The following is a 19781-nucleotide window of genomic DNA, read 5'->3' as shown; positions in this document are numbered from 1 at the left end:
TTTGCATATCTTATGTCTATATAATCTGTGCAGGTAAGATCACAGGTTTTTAATTAGCAGTCTGTCTTACTGTTCTGGCATGAATCCATAGCAACTTTATCTTACATTCAGGCTACGAGTAGCGTGGAAGTAGATAATTCCTTTCTACTTCTGGTATCCTCAGGTAGAGTTTTAATATTTCTGTTTCTTTATGAACTTGAGCATTGTCTGTTTGAGTATATTTGTATTTATATGCACATAATATACCAAAAACTTGTACACGTGAAATATTTCCTTTAGTACAGTTAATGCACTAGCTTGCTGTTGCTAGCTGGTGTGTCTTCTCTGTGTGGATTTTTAGTTCATGTTTCAGGAGTTTTATACTCTCCACATTCCTCTTTTCAATTTTCTGAATTGTTTGAATGCTATATCTTGTCTGGAGGCAGATACTGTCCCACTTGGAAATTCTGACTTATTACAGATGTGCAAAATAAAGTTTTTTCTTAAAATGTAAACAGTTTTTCAAGAGAACAGTGACGGCTTGAGAGATGAGAGAAAAAATATAACTCTCTAAACTTTGGTATATCCTGATTTGGACCAAACTGTGCATGGCATATCCAATTTCAACCCCAATTCCACCTGTTGGTGAAGCTGAAGAATATCCTTTCAAGGTGGATTATGTTAGATCAAGATCAATTGGCACAGATTTCCTTCTCAGAAGAATCTAGTTAGAGTATCACAAGGAAACTGAAAGGGGGTGTGAGGCCAGTGGCCATGCAGCTAGAGTACCATGGAAGGGTATCATGGTTTTCGGTACATCAAAGAAAGTATTTTCTGTTTTCAGAAGTCTTAAGTCTCCAACTGTTCTACTACAGTTTATGACATTTAAAGACTGTATACAGGGTGGATGTGTCGATAATGTGCAAGCAAATTAAAGTTGTGCAAACATCTGCATAGCTGCTATCATAACTTCAGTACCAAGCGTGGTTTTACTATTATATGAAGATTAAGAATTTTTTGAGTGAGATTGGTTTTGGACTCTTAGGCCTTGCCTCAGCATATTAAGAACAATTACTTAAAAGTAAGATGAGAACCTTACAGAATGTCTTACATGTGTAATTTCAATACATAGAGACATTGCATTCTGTCTTACAGAAATAATTTATGAAGGAGAAAATGGAGTTTATATGATTTTGCTTGAAAACTCTATCTGTCTTGGTAAGAGTTGTGGTGATTTGATTCTTTTTCCAGGTAACATCGTTACTAAGACGTGTTTTGCCTGAGGTAACCCCTAGTCGCCTGGCTAGTATAATAGGAGTGAAGTCTCTTCCACCAGCAGATATAAGTGATATCATTCACTCAACAGAAAAAGGAGATTGGAATAAACTGGGTATCTTAGATATGTTTTTGGGATGCATTGCCAAAGCTCTCACTGTACAGCTAAAAGCCAAAGGAACTACTATAACTGGGACAGCTGGCACTACTGCAGGCAAAGGAGTTACTACAGTCACACTTCCCATGATCTTCAATTCCAGGTTTGTTTAAAAATAAGTATGTGCTCTCAAGCTAAAAGCATAAAAGAAATGCATATTTTGAAGTCAGTTGTTGTCTTTTATATTCTTTGTTTAATAAATGGGAAAAATATATAACACTGACAGTATAGGTCAAGTTATTAGTGAGTCTGATTAAAAACAAACAAAAAGCTACCATATGCTGAACATGTTCACTGTTTATTTAAGGTAGATTTTGACAAATATAGCTAATTGCTTGTTTTTCTCATTTATTACAATATGTTCTTTGTAGCTATATTCGGCGAGGTGAAAGCCATTGGTGGATGAAGGGTTCAACACCTACACAGATTTCAGAGATCATTATTAAGCTGATTAAAGACATGGCAGCAGTAAGTATCTATCCTTTAAATGTGTGTGGGATATTCAAATATTTCTGATAATCAATAATACATTTTTTCAGTAATCTCCATTAGAGTTAATGTTGTGTTGAGATTTTAAATGTGAATTGGTCTCAAGAAGAAAAAAATAGAACCTTTTGGGTAGAGTCTGAGCCTAGAAGCACAGTAAATGCCATGATTAATGTGATGATTCCTGTATGTATAGGTAGGTCCATGTTTTTCTCAGGTATCCCACTCCATCGTATAGGATGCAACATACATACAGAATGAATTGTCAGGGGCAGCTGACTTGTTCAGGACTTTTTTTTTAAGGGTTGTTGCTGGTATTGTAGCTGCTGTTGGTAGGTATGTTTTGGATAAGTGGGAAAACATCAGGAAAATAGTGGATTCTCTTGTGAAGCATTTTGAAATGATATTGGTCAAGTCTTTTGAAGCAAACTCTGTGGTCCTTGTTTATGGGATTCTGGCTCCACATCCTGTCTAAATGCTGGATGTTCCCAACTTCAACTTGAGCTAATGAACGCTTTGAGTATCCAAAATATACTTCATACATATACTGCAGGGGGAAGAATAAATGCATCCTGCATCATCTCAAACTTGAAACTTCTGAAGCGGTTTATAGTATTGACCTCCAATCTCTCAAACTAAGTCTGTATACTGTGACAACCCTTCCCAGTCCATGTGTCACGTAAGAAAGTTGTGTGCTGGCTCCACTACCACTCCTGGTTTCCATAGAGGGAGAACTACAGTACACAAATTGTTTGAGAGCTGCGGTGCAGACTCTGTGTCTCATTTTATGTTTGAAGTTGCCACGGTCCTTAGCACACAGGAAGTTTATAAGATGAAGATTTATGAAATGCTTGGCACTGTTATGACTAGTGTGACGGGAAGCTCCATGAACATATGACTGAGTTCAAAGAAGAGTTTGAGTACTGTGCTTTTAACAGTTATGAAGTTCAGCCACTAAGTTGAGAAAAGAAAATACTAGATTGCTATTCATTTGTTCAAAACTGACCTGTAGGAAAGCAAATATGTAATCAAAGTGATCATAATATGTATATTTTAAAGGCGTTAAATCAGTGTCACAGAGATACAAGCAATGTTAATTCAGATATTTCCCCATTTGTGACCACTTGGCTTTGCACTTGAATAATCTTCTAATAGCTGTTGTGTAGTCCTGTTGCAGAACTGCTTGTTGCCTCACAGAATCCTCAGCCTTGAGCCATGAAGGCTCCCAGCATGGTAGTGAAGCTTCCATTACAGGAGAGGTGATCCCTTAAAGGAATAACCAGTCAGAACTAAACTATGCAGAAACCTTTGCCAGGAATAAAATAAAGAGATTAGTAGAAATAAAAAATGGCTGACTGACTAGAATCGGGTGCTTGTAGTTTTGTCTAAGCAATTTCTGTCACCATTCAAGACCTTCACCCATGAAACGCAGCTGCATTCATTAGTATCTGGTTCTACAAAATCATTGCAGATGTGCAGGAGAGTGCTTAAACCTCGTGGAATTGGACATGACAACTTAAGTGCATATACAGAGTATGCTTGGATATGTAATCAAATATCCATCTTGCACATGCCCTGATAGTTTTCTGATAGTGTTGGGTATACTGGTGTGGGTCTTAAATTCTCTTGTTAAAAGTATTCTATTTGAAATAAAAACATAATTATTGATTACCCCCAAAAGGAGGAGGGAAATCAGGTCAGTCAGATAAAGGAGTAGGCCTCGCAGATATGGATATAAATCTCTCAGTAGATTCTGCACTATTTAAAGTATAGCATCTCCTAAAAGAATGATTGGGTCTGAGTTACTCTACAGTATTTAATAGCCGCACAGTAAGGACACTCCTCTCCTGTTGTACAGAGAGGAGATCTGAACTTTATTGCCTTTTATTTTAGGTGAGGGAGATGTGGCTTAGGCATTCAAGGGTTGGGAGTACTAACATTTTCCGATTAAGTATGTTTTGTAAGGGACCTCAGTGGTTTAGGTTTGCTCAGAGCATGTTCAGGTGATCAGCCCTGTTACTCCAAAAAGGGTGGAGGAATAGAGGAGTCCCAGCTTGAAAACGTTTCTTTGAGGCCTTGTAGAGCTGCTAATTAGCAGTAGGGTAATGTAGGTCTTACTGGTCACTTTCTAAGTGTTACAAATTGGATTCATCTCACTTTTTCAACATCTGCAATGTAGGCATCTACATCAGAGTTAGTCACTGTAGCTTCTGTTTTGGAATTCAGTGAGTCTCAGTTGTTTCCAGCACCTTTAACACAAGGTGATTTTAGAAATTACATTAAGAAGTTAAGAATTTAGCAGTCTCTAGGTTATCAACTTTGGGGTATAAGTCAGTGCCTGTGAAGGAGAGGCTGAGGACACTTATGTGGTCTAGTTTAGAGACAAGAAGGCCAAGAGGCAACCTCATTGCTCTCTACAACTTCCTGAGGAGGGGATGTGGCGAGGGATGTGCTAAACTCTTCTCCCTGGTGACCTGTGTCATACAGGAATGGCACAGAGCTGCACTAGGGAAAGTTCAGAATAGATATCAGGAAAAATTTCTTCACTGTGAGCATGTTAAAACACTAGAACAGGGCTTCCTAGCATGGTTGTTGATGCCCTATGCCTGTTGTCACTGTTCAAGAGGCGTTTGGATAATGCCCTCAATGATATGCTTTAATTTTTGGTTAGCCCTGAAGTTGTCAGGCATTTGGACTAGATGGTCTTGGAAGATCCCTTCCAACTGAACAATGCTGTTCTGTTCTTTTCTGTCATAGATTCAACCTCAGTCAGTCACCTGACTAGTTGAGGATTAATTTTACCAGATTTGTTGGATTTGAAAACACCTGATTTGTCGAAGTTATTCCTGACTTACTCTTTTTCTATCCAAACCTGAGATCCTAACCTAACATTGTAGCAATTCAATTTTAGTTGTTTTAAATATTAATAAAAACTATAACAAATTCTTTGAGACATTTACATATAGTTTCTTCTTTAACAGGGTCATCTGTCAGAAGCTTGGTCCCGTGTGACAAAGAATGCTATTGCTGAAACCATCATAGCTCTGACCAAAATGGAAGAAGAATACCGATCACCAGTGAGGTGCATTGCAACAACCAGAGTAAGAATTTTACTGAATTTGACATTAGTTCATTGCAAACATGCAGTAGGAAGAGCCCTCCTATTCTTCAGAAAATATTTCCCCTGTGGGTTTTCTCAGGAAATAATGTATACAGTATACAGCTTACATTGTATAAATTTAGCTCTGTGCATAACATTAGGTTATTACTTAAGCTCTGTGCGTAATGACAGGTTATTCTTAAGTCAGTCACTGCTTGTCCTAATAAGTCCTCCTTTCTTCATGTCACAGTAGATTGAGTTGTTTTATTTGAGGTAAAAACAGAATTTTTGATTAAGTCTGCATCGTGTGTACCTCTAAAGTAATGAAGAGTAAGTGTTATTCCTACACTTTCGGTTTTTTTATTCTTGAAGTAATTCTGCTTTAAGTTTGTGAAACTTGCCTTTAACTAAATTTATGTGATCTGCATGGAAAATTGCACAATATGTATCAGCTGTCTTTCTCCAGCTCTCTGTGCTATCATTTTAAGTGGTTTGACTTCTAGGTCATCAGCTGCCACATCTCAAAGCTATTATGAAAACACTCAGGGAAAAAAAAATAAACATTCTCTATCACAACTAAGCTAAACTTCATCTGTGTTTTAGTCTCAAAACAAAAAATAATTTGCTGAGCCTGTTTTTTTCTTTACTTCTTCTATGAATCTTTTACAGAAATTGAGACTAACTTCAATAGATTGCTTGAAATTCCACTAAAAGCATACCTGTAAATCATGGCAATCTTTCCATCTTAGGCAGTACAGATTTTGTCTTCATAAATGTAATATTGAATAAAAGAAGAGATTTGCAATGGTTGCATGCATTCAACACTCATGTTGTTTTCCATCTTAAAGGCTGTGCCAGGATTTTATTCCACCTTCTTACTAATATATTCTCATCTTTTTCAAAGACACTGTCTCAGAATACCAGTAGCTCCTGCTGTCGCTGTGTTAGTTTAATCAGGTCATAGAGGAGCCCTGAACATCAGGCCAGCTCTCCTTGTGAATGAAGTTAGTCCTGTCATGAAAGTGCATGTTTCTGGGGGTATTCTATTACAGTTCTTCAACAAAAGCCATTTTGTTGAAATCAAAACTTGTTCAAAAACTTGTTCAATTCCTTTTGTTCAAAAGCAATTCCAAAATGCACCTGTCAAGTGCATTTCAGTTTGGGTTGCAGGCCTGCTGACAAGTTATCCTCATGTAGCTAATCTCTTTAGGATTTCACTGTAGTCAATGAAGAAAAAGAGAGAAAACATTCCTGTGGAGTCTGAAGTACATTTAGCTCAGAACCCCTTTCTGGGTAATGCCCAGTACAGTGAGGAGAGAACATAGGGAAATGAATCTCACTGACCTAAAGTTACTTTTTTGATTAGTCTGTCTCCTTCAATTTTCTCCTCTCCCTACAAAATCTGCAATGCTTTGGGATGATATATGAGTGTTAGTTGTTTCGTGTATTTTCCACATTTCTGTAATATACCCCGCTTGATCTTTCTTCACTGTTTCTCTCATGTGCCATAGTTACGACCATAAAGTGTCATAGTTGAAAGAAACAAGGCAGCTCTCAAAAGTTCAATAAGTTTGTTTTGTGTTTGACTTATTTCGGAAAAGAAAAAACTTGCACTATATGGACAGGCTTCAGCTAATGATGGTACAGGTTTCAGGTAACAGTGGTACTCTTAGCTGTCAAAGTTTAATTTTTTTGTATTTTGATTTTTTTTTTATTTATTTTTTCTAAACCATTTACTTCTGCCTTTTCTTTAAATAGTTGTGGCTGGCCCTAGCATCCCTCTGCGTACTTGATCAGGATCATGTTGATAGACTGTCATCAGGAAGGTGGATGGGAAAGGATGGACAACAGAAACAGATGGTGAGATTGAAACTCATATGCTTCTTTCTTTATTTGGTTTTATTCAGTAGTCAAAGAATTTCAAGTAAGTGACAGGGAAAGGTGAACTTTGCCTAACCTTATTCCACCCTCATGGAAATTGTACATACATGTTTGAAGTATTTGGTTTCTAGGCAAATACTGCTCAGAAATGGAAATTCCGACTTACATCAATAGTAAGGTAGCAATGCTACTGCTATTCAGGGTGCATTGAAGACCTGTAGGATGGATTTTTGAGAATAGATTGACTCAGTTAATACGATACCTTCTGTAAGAGATTTTTCCCTTCTATCTGGATCTTTATAACATAACAGAGTCAATTATTTTGTATTCCTCAAGAACTACTTATCTGCAATTTAGCTTTGTCTTCCAGATCTAAGTGGGAGACTACTTGCCTCAAAAAGAAAGAAACTCTCTGAATGAATTTAGTAAAGCTACCATTCAGCCAGAGGATTTACAACTTTAGTATGACACACAGTGGATGAATCAAGTTTCTGTCAGTATTTTCCAGTATCACAAAAAGCATATGAGGCACGAAAGTTTTCTGAGGTGATTATGAAAAGACTCTAGAAAGTCAAGAGGCTTCTGTGTACCTTTTGTGAAATTCAGCACAAAATATTGCTCAACTAAGAGGAAACATGAAGCCTAGAGCAGTCTTTTCAAGGTCATCAGCAAAGATGCATCTTTAATCTTCAAATCTTTTAATCTTTAAATTTTGGCTTCCCCAAATCTATGAGTTTTCATACCTAGGAAGTCATCTTTGTTGTAATGTATGATTTAATGGAACAGCTTTAGAAGTTAAAAAGCCTTATTGCTTTTTTTAATCATGAACCATTTTAGGACAGGCCTATAGTAGAGATTTTTTGTCAGCTAATTATATAGCTAAACTAGAAACATGAATTCCATAATAAAAAAGATTGACTTTATGAAAACAAACTGAACCCATTTCATCTGTCTGTGCTTTCACAGGAAGAGTTTCATTGCCTTAGGCTTCCTGTGCTGTTCCACAGAGACAAGCAGTAGGGGATTAGAAAAACAGAACAGTGGTCTAGTTTGTAGATAGGAAGAAAAAAAGTTAGAGATTGGGGCTTTTTTGAACTAGTGGAAATGTTAGAGGAGCAGCCAAAACATAGGCAAGCAGCCATACAAGCTGCTGAACCCAGCCCAAAAATCCCCAATCCCGTTTTATACCAGGATGTTCAAATTTTGAGGTGAAGTGTGTTCTCTCTGGGTTGTAGATAACCTACAACTTAGATTAGGTGCTTGGACAGACTGAACTTACCATATGAAAGAATTAAGGGTGAAAATTTTGTATGTCTATGAAGTTTTCTGTTAATGTGCCTGTAACCCATGTTAGCACAATTTTTTTTTCTGTGAAAAAAAAATCTGTTGAAAATGATGTCTCAAACATATTTTTGTAGAATAGATCTTTACTGCCTCTTGTAAAATAAGAGATGAAGAATATTGGAAGAACTGATGCAGTAAACAGGGGCTCTTTGTGTCCAGATCTGATTATTAAGATATTAATTATTTGAAATATACAATTAATAACCTATACAAGCTCTTTATCCTCTATTATTAATTTGGGAGGCAGGGTTAGGGGAAAATAAAAACACATGAAAGTAAATGAATGATTTAATAGAGAATTGTTTAATAATGTTTCTTATTTTTTTCAGCCAATGTGCGATAACCATGATGATGGTGAAACTGCCGCAATCATTTTATGTAATGTCTGTGGGAATTTGTGTACAGATTGTGACCGATTCCTTCATCTCCACCGGCGAACAAAAACTCATCAGAGACAGGTAGAGTATTCATGTCATCATGTCGTATGCACTGCAGACATATTATGTGCATTTCCCCAATTAATCTACAAGCAAATGGTAGTTGCAAGATTCAAACCTAAAAATGCTATTTGCTTTTGTTTTGATGATGGAATAGAGAAGTTTTCATTTAATTCTTTGTTCTGTTTTAGTTAAATTCCTATCTGTTATCTTCTGAAAAACATTTGAAAATCACGTAGCATTTCCCAATTCTAATTCTTACACTATGTCAGCTTTTTTCTCTCATCCTAACATTGTCTAGGAACATAGTTAGGAAACATCTAGGAACTGTATAGCCTCTCTTAAGTATACTTTGTTCTTTATCCCTTTTAAATTATATCTCTTTTACTACTTCTATCATGAATCAGTGCTTGCGAACCCCTTCATGTTTAAATGCTTATATATTTTTTAATATCCAGGAACATCACTTGACAACAAATTTTCCTATTGATTCCCTTATGTCAGTCTTCTCTTATTTTTCAGTATTTCTCCAACCCTCACTGTCTTTTTGTCACACGGAAATATGTTGTCATTATCCATAAGCTTGAAAACTACCTGACTTTTGTTTTGGTTTGTTTTGTTTTCCTCTTGAGGATGAAATGTCTTTCCTCTTTGACTTACCGAGATGAGTTTTTACAAATTGCTGTGTACCTTGCTGTTTAGTGTTCTTTTGTGTTACCCTTTTATCCTCTTCATGTCTAAACCTCAGAACATATTCTCCTTGGAATATTTCTTTTTCCAATTGCAATTTACAATGAAGATGCTGTTACTTTTGAAACTATTGAATATTTCCTCTTTCTTAACACCCTCTTTCATGTTTTTGTGGGCCTTTATTTTCCCCTTTTCCCATGACTACTTATATTACAGAGGTTAAAATAACAGACCTCATTAACAAAGCTAATGCAGTAGATACCATTACTTTTCGCCCTCTCCTAAGAGTGAATCTGCATTAGTGTTTTACTTAGGATTAGGAATGTGCTTTTGAAGCAGGTATGATTCTCTCTCCTTATCATGCTTTGATTTGATAGAGAGCCTTGAAGCACTTGAATTGGATTCCTTCCAGGTGAAAGTAAAAACAAACAACAACAAAGAAAAACAGCAGAAGGTCCAGAGACACACCTAGTGCAATTCAGCTCCTAATGAGCAGTCAGTGAGTGCAAGGAATCAGCTAGTCCAGAGTACATGTGGTATAAATATGAGATCATTGGCACTAAGAGTTTCCCCCTACAGATCTCTTCCTTGATGCCTCAGCATTTGCAATGTAAATTCGGCCTAGAAGTTCCATGTGCCTCCATTGTCTTCTATTTTTCCGCATGGATTTTTGCAATCCCCTTTGACACTTTTCTGTTTTGTCATCTTAAGAAGATGATTTTGTGTGTCTATACTTCAGTCTTGTCACACCACAGTCTAGTCTCATTTATTTTTCTGATTTCTCCTATATAGCCTGTTCAGATTACAGTTGATAAAAGTAAGTTCTTATCTCATGGAAGTCCTCACATCTCTCCTTTAATCTGTCCAAAATAGCTACTTATCAGATTTTTATATTCACCTCTAAAAGCATGTTTAAACTTTTAATCTTTATTTACCACCTTTACCTTTACATCTTTCATGTCAAGCCCCTCAATTTAAACTTTAAATTCTGTCATGTTCCCTGTCTCCTATTTTCTCTTAGCTTCCTTTACTTTGTCCAACTTCTGTCATACATACTTTTTACTGTATTTTCTCTCCTTTCAAGGTAGGACAGTCTGTAAGTTACTATGACCTGCTTAGGTGAATCCTTTGTGAAGCTATTAGGGTTTTTATTTTCTGATTCCAGTATAAATTAAAACATAGCTTGAGTTTATACGTCTATGCACAGGAAAATTCTTTTATTGCATTACAGGTAAAATAGATAAACCTGAACTTTCTTTGAAACTTAGGAAAGGAGAAAAAGAAGAGACTGCATAAAGTCCACTAAGGATCTCATGCAGCTTTTTGATTTTGCAAAAAGAAAAAAAATGAATTTTCCTGATTTTAGCTAAAAGTATTCACTACATATTTATGTGAAAGTGATAAATGTTATTATTATATCTTTATTATATAACTGCCATTATATAGTACATAGTATTATAAATAGCAACCATAACTATCAACGTTGTTTTGATAAACTTCTGACATGGTTATGTGAAGGTATTTCTGATGTTATCTTGTGCTTTTAGTACTCTGTGGCATATGGAAGTAGTTAAATAGCAGTTAGGAACTCCAAGTTCCATACTTTTTAAATTAGAAAAAATGTTGTCTAACTCTTTTCTTAGCATTGCTGCAGTATTACTTCCCAGTCATGTTATACCGAGTGATAATTTTATGTATTCTTACTTTCAAAAACACAAAACCTCTATCCACTCTCCTATATATACAATGTACAGAATCTATAAAAGAGAAATAACTTGTAGAAGACAAATTTGACAGAAACTTTAAAATATCCGTTCAGAATCCAAAGAGAGAGTGACAAAAATAACATAGAAATGCTATTTATTATCTCTTTGATTGACCTGACAGGTATTCAAAGAAGAAGAAGAAGCTATCAAAGTTGATCTTCATGAGGGTTGTGGTAGGACCAAGCTTTTCTGGCTGATGGCATTAGCGGATTCTAAGACTATGAAGGCTATGGTGGAGTTTAGAGAACAGACAGGTAAAACAAATTGTATTAGCTGTTCTTTTTCCTGTTTATACTTGCCTTTTACCTGAACATTTGTCAAAAAAAAAAAAAAAGTTATGATTTTCACTTGCTTAAGGGAAATACTTTTGATTGCTGTTTTTTAATAAAAATAAGACATTTTAAATGTGTAAGAGTTATTGTTTGGTTGGTTGTATTATGTGATTGTTGTTCAGGTGTCTGTTTTTAGGATATCCGTCACTTATGTTTTCTTACAACAGTTTTCATTTTTGTTTCCTTTTGTGGACATAGGCAAACCAACCACCAGCAGTTCCGAAGCATGTCGTTTCTGTGGTTGTAGGAGTGGAACAGAATTATCAGCAGTGGGAAGCGTTTGTTCTGACACAGATTGCCAGGTGTGTATTAATAATTATCAGTCATTGGGAGATGCATAAAATAGAAGAGACTGTAGGATCAGACCTTATTTTGAGCAAACTTCATCGCTGAAGTCCATTTTAAATGAGTTCTCTCGTGAAAAAGGGTTGAATATTGAGTATTGTAATATGATTCATATATGTCCCAGTTCGTAAATATTTAGCTTAATTATAAGCTACAAACACCAATACTCAACTGAAATAATAGGTAGTTTCATTATCTTCAAAAGTATCTCAGGTTTTCACAGTGGTATTCCAAATAAAAAGTTAAATACACTCTGTCAACATAAAGTCTAGTGTACTGGAAAGCTTGTGGTTTGTGTAGCAGCCTGTATATATTATGTGAGCATAGAAGATAAAAGATTTGGGGTTGTTTGGCCAGATTTGCCTGTTGTATGCATGTGTCCTGAGTAGTTTTATGCCCTTACAGTCCAGGTACAGAGGTACGTTTGGCAGAGGGCCAAATCCCAACCAGTTTTTTAGGGTACACTATCTATTTTTGTTTGTGTTGCACATTTACATCTTCTCTTTCTCTTTCAGCCTATATATATGATTGTAATAATATTTCGGCTCAATTCATTGTTGGCTTCTTGGCAATTTACAATAGTTTTCTACTTACTAGGGCTTGAAATCAGAGGTGATTAAAATATCATTTTCATATAAGCATAATTTCTAAAAGCATTTTATGCTAGTTAATAAAGAGCCCATAATGTGTTTTAATACAGGGCAAGCAGTGTTTACATGGAAGGTACTCAATATACAAAATACATGTGGAAGATTATAGAATATTTCTCTGTATATTAAAATGAAATGTTACAATTTAAAAATCATGGTTTCTTTATGCCATTGCTATTCAGGAGTGATACTTTATGGGTAACTGAAGATATGAATTCTACTTAATGTACACAAAACGTTCAGTTTTTCTCAAGTACCTCCTCTAGCAGTGGACAGCAGTATGAATAGTGATTCTTTCATCTCAGTTTATTGCATGAACCAGCAATCCTTCAAAAAGTAACATGATATCAAACTCTTCTTTGGAGGGAGAAGTAAGATGATTGTTTACTTTTAACAGGAGTATGCTAAAATTGCCTGCAGCAAGACACATCCCTGCGGTCATCCATGTGGAGGTGTTAAGAATGAAGAGCACTGTCTACCATGCTTGCATGGTTGTGATAAGAATGCTACCACTCTTAAACAAGATGCTGATGACATGTGTATGATCTGTTTTACTGAAGCACTTTCAGCAGCACCAGCTATCCAGGTTCATCCTTTTTCCCCTCTTTTTGAAAGATAATATTGTGGTTTTAATATTAAATGTCAAAGAAGCTAAAATATAAAATCCTTCAAATCACATTGTTAAAATTTTCAAAACAGACCAGTAACAGTACTTAAGTTACTTGAAATGCTTTATTTTTCCCGGAATTACTGCTATTTCAAATAAGCAGGTTGTATCAACTTAACTTGCTATGTTTACTCTATTTGAAATATATAAATGAGAAAAACAACTAAGATAACAGATATATATCATATATATTTTATACAGCCACTGATTGTTCTAGAATGGAAGGGTTATGATTTTAACAAATATTTAATATTCGTTCATTTCTTTATTAAGAGGAAAGTAGGGGTCCTCCAGGCTTTTAAGTAAATTAATTTTGTATTTTGTATGTGTTGCCACTTAAAAGCAAGTAAGTACCTATATTTTAGTGGTTAATGTAACTTAACTGTTCATTTGTTCTTTCTTTCCCTAAAGTTGGACTGCAGCCATGTTTTCCACTTGCAGTGCTGTCAACGTGTACTAGAAAACAGATGGCTTGGGCCGAGGATAACTTTTGGGTTTATGTCCTGTCCTATTTGCAAGGTAAATGATCTATGTGTTTACTGTGTAGATCGAACAAATTACCTAATACTCTCTCTGTCCCCATACTTTTTAAAATACTATATTGCTTGTTGTAATATAAATTGGATATACATCACTTGTTTCCTTAACTTCTCATGTCTCTAAAAAAAAGATGATGGATGCATCTCATTGATGTATCTTTTTACGTTCCCTACTATTCCCTAAAGTAAGGCTCCTCTTAAAATGTAAGCATAATGCAGACATTACCTTAATGCTGTTTTATTCTTAGCACCATCTGCTTGTAAATTCCCATTTTAGGCACTGGGGGGAAAGGGGAAGAAGTAATCTTAATTCACATAGTCTCAAGCAGGAAACCTAGATTCTCCATTTTATGTACACCTTTTAAATCTGCTTTGTTTATCAGTGGCAGAAGTGCAGAGCTGAAGAATTACATGGTATCTGCAGAGAAGCACCTTAAAGCCATAAGAATGTTAAATTTGTCAGGCATTTGTGCATGCTGTGTTTCTTCCTTCATGCTGCTTTTTGGTAATTTATGGCAATAGCTTGTAATTATTAGATGATAAAGACTTGGTACGGAGGACTAAAAGTCATTATTCTTAATTGTTGAGTAGTAAGTCAAAAAGGAGCAAAATTAGAGAAAACAGATAACCAGAATGTTCCTGTGCTAGGGTGAATATTTCATGTACCTTTTACGATCCCTTTGTGGTTGTTACAGTCTGTTGTGAGGCTGTTGATTTCATATAACAAAAGACCATTTTTGTTAAAAATGTATTCCAAAATCAAATAAAATATTTATCAACCTTTTTTTTTTTATTTGAAATGTCCATTACCTGAATGCTTACGTCCTTACGACATCCATTGTGCTATTTGTGTTTGACCACAATACAAGTTACTACAGGTATTGTAATAAAGATGCAAGATATTTTAATCGTGGGGTTTTTTTATTATTATTTATTTATTTCAGAACAAAATCAATCATACAGTATTAAAGGATTTGCTTGATCCAATCAAAGAACTCTATGAAGATGTAAGGAGAAAAGCACTGATGAGATTGGAGTATGAAGGGTTGCACAAGAGTGAGGCCATCACAACACCAGGTGTTAGATTTTATAATGACCCAGCTGGCTATGCCATGAACAGATATGCTTATTATGTTTGCTACAAATGCAAAAAGGTATGACTATTAGTATTTTCTCAAATTAAATGAATGTTATCATAAGTTTCAAAAGTCACTTCTTAAAGAATGGAACATATCATTAATATATTGTGTATGGTGTAGGAAAGCAAGAAAAGAAATTGTTAAACCTTAAAAAATAAAAACATTGAGCAAGTTAGACGTACATAGTATCTTACTTTGTAAAGCTCAAAAGTGTGTACAGAGGAATTCAGAAACCAGAAGCAGATTGAGGTCATAGCCTTCTTAAAAGAATGTGCAAATGATAACTTTAGCAGAACACCAACCATCCCTTTGTCATACTTCCACCTCATCCTTTATGTGAATATTAAAATGCCATAGGTTTCATTTTAACTCTTTGATATAGGGACTTTGGCACTAAGATTTCACCTGAATTGGGCACCTTTTGCCTGACTTGGAGCTCAATACAACTTCAGTAAACAGCAAATGTGAGGCAGAAAAATGACCTCTTCTACAAGCCTGTTGGTGTGGTTTTCCCCAGCAATAGTCTTAAAAGACAGGAAAATATATTCTCAGTTTTTTTCATGACGCTAGAAGTCTTAGTTGAATTGTTCAGTATGGGGTTAAGGAAACTCTTAAGTGGTTATGCCTAAGTTCAGATCTTAACATATTGAGATCCTTTGAAATGTAGAAATTACAGAGCTGATAGCCAGGTGAGCTAGAAGAACGAAAAAGGAAGTATAGAAACAGGGTATGTGTCATCTAGCCTGCTGGGCTCCGGGTCATCTATGTATAATTTTCTTCAGGCCGAGTATATGAAATTTATCAAGAGAAAAAACATACACAAACAGCCTGATCACTCCACCAGCAGAGAAGGACATATATTGTTTAACTATGGTTAGAGAAATTGTAGATTGTCACTGAACCCCTCCCATTGTTTCTTTCATCTGAAGCTGATTTGAGTGCCCAGCTTGCCCACGTCTTTTTCTTTTTTCCCTTAGGAATGAATAGAGTGAGGCAATTTCATTATAAAATTTTCAAGAAGAACACCAGTAATTGTTATGTTAAATGGAAATATTCAATTTGGAAATAGAGGAGAAAGGACTGACTTCCATATGCTAGAGAAGAGCAGTAATGACAGCCCCTCTAGCTCAGTACTATGCAGTTTCTCAGTTCACTTATGTTTCTGCCTCCCACAGTTAATCAATTTTCACTTCTCATCCTTTAGCAACTTGCTTCTTGCCTTTCTAAGCTCCCTTACAAAAATACTTCAATTTTTTCATTTTTCTCAAACTTACACTGTTTTTCATTACACTTCTTTCCAGTATTTATTGCTGTTTCTGTTTTTCTTGTTTCCCTCTTTTTCCTTCCCTTGTATCTCATTATTCCCTTTCATACTGCACCCATATGTCTTAACAGCAGCATTCAATTAACTAATGTCTAACAGTTTTCCCTTTCTCCAGCTCCTGTTCAACACAAATTTCAATCTAATGCCCTAACATACATCCCTTAGGAAGGTCTCTGTTCTTTTAGTCTGCAGAGTTTGGGGGAAGGTGGTCTGCTTAACTTTTTCCTTCCTCATACTTGCCTTGAGACCATTTTCCCTAGCCTTTTGCAGTCATAGAGCCCTAATTGTCACTGCAAAAAGGAGAGAATGCTGAGAGCAAGAATTCTGTTCATTGTCTAATTAGTTAATAAGATGGTAATGAAAGAAGCAAGGATCTTAGTCCTCACCTCATCTCACCACTCCGTGTGAAAATACTTTATGAAGAAATTCATTAGATTTGGCAATCTTACCTGGTACATTTTTGACCCTAATGTATCCTGGTAGAATAACACGAGAAACTGTAATGAATGTCTAGAAAATAGAAACCTTGTAAGATTAATATTATTAGGTAAGATTAATATTATTATTATGTAGAAAAGTTCTAATTATAAGGGATCGCACATGAGCATAAAAACTGATACTCCCTTTGGCTGATGAAAAGCTCTGCTGGCAGAAGGCTTCCTCAGTCTGTCTAATATGCAGTTTGTAGAATATCCATACCTTGCAGTCACTAGCATAGAGCAGAGTAGGTTGTACAGTTTTTAATCTCGTGTGTGTTGAGATCGAGACATTGTCTCAGTGCCTCAGAAACATGTACAGAGAGTCAATGTCAAGAGTTACTCAGGATAGTGTAATGGATACTGTAATGGTCGTTATTCATCATTTTCCTGTTACAAAACAATTTTGTTAAAATACCAGTTGTCTGTTGCTTAATGTCCAACCATTCCTATCTGAAATTTAGGCATATTTTGGTGGTGAAGCTCGTTGTGATGCTGAGGCTGGACAAGGAGATGATTATGATCCAAGAGAGCTTATTTGTGGTGCATGCTCTGATGTTTCAAGGGCTCAGGTAAGAAAAGAACTTGTACTGAAGTTCTTAACTAATTCTACAGCTTTTCCTGAGTATATGAGCCATACAGTAATTCATACTCATTAACAATTATTTGTATCACATGATACTCATATACACTAAAAATGTGGAAATGTATTGTTCGGATTGTTACATCATTGCTCTTTCATTTATCAGTTTTTATTTTCTTTCTATTTAGATGTGTCCCAAACACGGTACAGATTTCTTAGAGTACAAATGCCGCTACTGCTGTTCAGTTGCTGTTTTTTTCTGTTTTGGGACAACACACTTTTGCAACGCTTGCCATGATGATTTCCAAAGAATGACAAGCATCCCTAAAGAAGAACTCCCACACTGTCCTGCAGGTAGTATTTTTACAGAGCAAATTTAGCAAACGAAGTGCTGAGATAAGTAATTAGTTCTAACTGATATTGTTGTGTTTTCATGCTGATAATTTTTAGGATCGGATTCAGTATCTGGAATAATACTAAAATGAGTTTCCTCTATGCATGCTCTTGATTTTCCCATCAATAATACAGGCAATGTGATCACACTGATTCTTTAAACATTACTTTTGTTACAGAAGGACATTTGACTTTACCTAAACCAGTTCAGACCTGAGATGTGACATGGTGTGTCAGAATTATATTGAAAACTTTTAACATGCTACTGTTAAAACCTGTATCTGGACTTAGGTACCTGCCATGTGCAAAATATTGCCGGTGCCTTAGTTTCTGACTTTACATGCCATTAATTTGATGCTGATCTCATTGGATCATATTATTTTCCTTGCTGTTAAAAACACATGACAGCTTTTTGATTAAGGTATTTACATGAAAGAAGTAAACAGGAAAAAAAAAAAAAAGATACCTGTTAACACCTTAAAATTCCTTTTTATTGCAGAGTACAACTCTTGTTCGTATTTACTGATTTTGCCTTTAGATTGTGCTGCTTTTATCCACATTATTGATTTGATGAAATCTATTTCAGTTACTCTTCCTGTAAGCTTTTTGCCTTTTCTACTTTGATGTATTTGATTTATTTTAGTTACATGGCTGCTTAGTCTTTTTTGTTGCTGGTAGTGGTGCTTCTTTTCCCTTTCAATATGAATTTTAATGTTTGACACAACTCTTTTAGGAAGCTAACGATTTGTGATCATGTTTTATTAGATCTAATTGAATGGCAATATTTCTCTTAGCTTATTTAGCCTTTAGACTTCTTGCTTGAATTTGACTGTGTGAAAGCAGTAAAATCTGCTGTTTCTTATCAATTCATAAGGAATCAATAATAAAGGCCTACCATATATCCATACAAACATACTACCTTCACTTAATATGTTTTTTGAGGAAATTGGGTATTATGTGTATGTTATCCGAATTTACATCAAGTATACAAGCACTGATCCCTTCTTTTTCCCTTTCTCTTAAATTCTGTGTAGGTCCCAAAGGTAAACAACTTGAAGGAACAGAATGTCCACTTCATGTTGTCCATCCACCCACTGGTGAAGAATTTGCTCTGGGTTGTGGGGTTTGCAGAAATGCTCACACTTTTTAGACTTTTGTTTTTTTAACCAGAGCAAAACAGGTGCCCTCATCCCACAAGTGTCCTGAAAATAAAGTCCAGCTGGGATGAGGATGGGACCATTTCATAACCCAGGTAAAAGGAACAATTTACAGTGCAAGAAGGATGCCAAATACCATGTACATAATTCTTGCTGTGAGAAATTGACATTTTTTGAACCGAGACATCAAAACTTGTGAGGTGTTTGCATGTGGCCATTACAGTCATTGGCTAGGAAACATTGGACATTTACAAATAAATAATTGCTATTAAAGGATCTGTGTGTCTGTGGACTATGAATGATGCTGGCTTTCAGGAGAAAGAAAAAATATTGATTATTGTATACTGACTTTTTGTAATCTTGTACAATTGTAACGCATCACAAGTGGGGATGGGAAAGAGGAATATTCTGGTTTATTTCCTAGACTGTTATTAAAAAAAAAAAAAATTGTGTTAGGAAGGCATAAATGTAACAAGTATCACACTGTATATAAAGGTATCAATGTTTGTCCTGTATAAGAATTATTAAATTACAACAGCAGTTTCATTTAAACTTCTGGGTTATGTTTGAGCCTGAAATTTTAATGAAGTGCAATACTGAGTGTGCCTCATATCTTGCAGCTGTAAACATAATGGAATGTACATGTCAATAAAGCCACTGTACATTTTTATACAGTGAAAGTCTAACAAATGTGTAAGTCTTAATTTCAGAAATGTTTTTAGTACGAGGGATTTTTCCTCATCATTATTTCAGCAGGTTCTTTTAAAAAGTAGGGAAGTTGTTGGGTGAACGGTTGATTATGGAAATACTTCAGATATGAAAAATGCTGCTCAAATCTTCTTTAAAAGAAAAGCTGGATAATTTTATTATTCATATGAAGTATTGCATTTCCAATTCAGTTTTCAAAACACAAGACTTCATTTTATATTATTTTTATCACTTACTAAGAACTTCTAGTAATATATCATCCCCACTTCCAGGACAAATAGCTTTTTGCCATAAATCTCGCTATTTTCATTTAACAGAGTCCTCTAGCCCTCTGTAGTGAAAGCAAAATATAA

The 19781-nt window shown here is 35.4% G+C and overlaps 1 protein-coding gene across 19 annotated transcripts in view; it reads left to right on the top strand.

Annotated features, from left to right (window-relative positions):
* MYCBP2 (MYC binding protein 2) overlaps window positions 1-19410 on the top strand; it is a 193651-nt gene extending 174241 nt beyond the window's left edge. For all 19 annotated transcript variants that reach the window (XM_084527321.1, XM_084527308.1, XM_084527311.1 and 16 more), the window contains 13 exons: window positions 1231-1514; window positions 1783-1879; window positions 4879-4998; window positions 6756-6857; window positions 8552-8680; window positions 11237-11369; window positions 11646-11749; window positions 12840-13028; window positions 13521-13628; window positions 14593-14802; window positions 17052-17159; window positions 17359-17524; window positions 18598-19410. In XM_084527321.1, coding sequence (XP_084383447.1) covers window positions 1231-1514; window positions 1783-1879; window positions 4879-4998; window positions 6756-6857; window positions 8552-8680; window positions 11237-11369; window positions 11646-11749; window positions 12840-13028; window positions 13521-13628; window positions 14593-14802; window positions 17052-17159; window positions 17359-17524; window positions 18598-18713 — 1866 coding nt within the window. In that variant the 3' untranslated portion in view covers window positions 18714-19410. The remainder of the gene's footprint in view (window positions 1-1230; window positions 1515-1782; window positions 1880-4878; window positions 4999-6755; window positions 6858-8551; window positions 8681-11236; window positions 11370-11645; window positions 11750-12839; window positions 13029-13520; window positions 13629-14592; window positions 14803-17051; window positions 17160-17358; window positions 17525-18597) is intronic.
* Window positions 19411-19781: the final 371 nt, after the last annotated feature.

The sequence above is a fragment of the Aythya ferina genome (assembly GCF_964211825.1).
Source record: "Aythya ferina genome assembly, chromosome: 1".
Taxonomy (NCBI): Eukaryota; Metazoa; Chordata; class Aves; order Anseriformes; family Anatidae; genus Aythya; species Aythya ferina.
The sequence above is the reverse complement of the archived record's forward strand: the minus strand, read 5'-3'. Positions and strand labels throughout refer to the sequence as shown.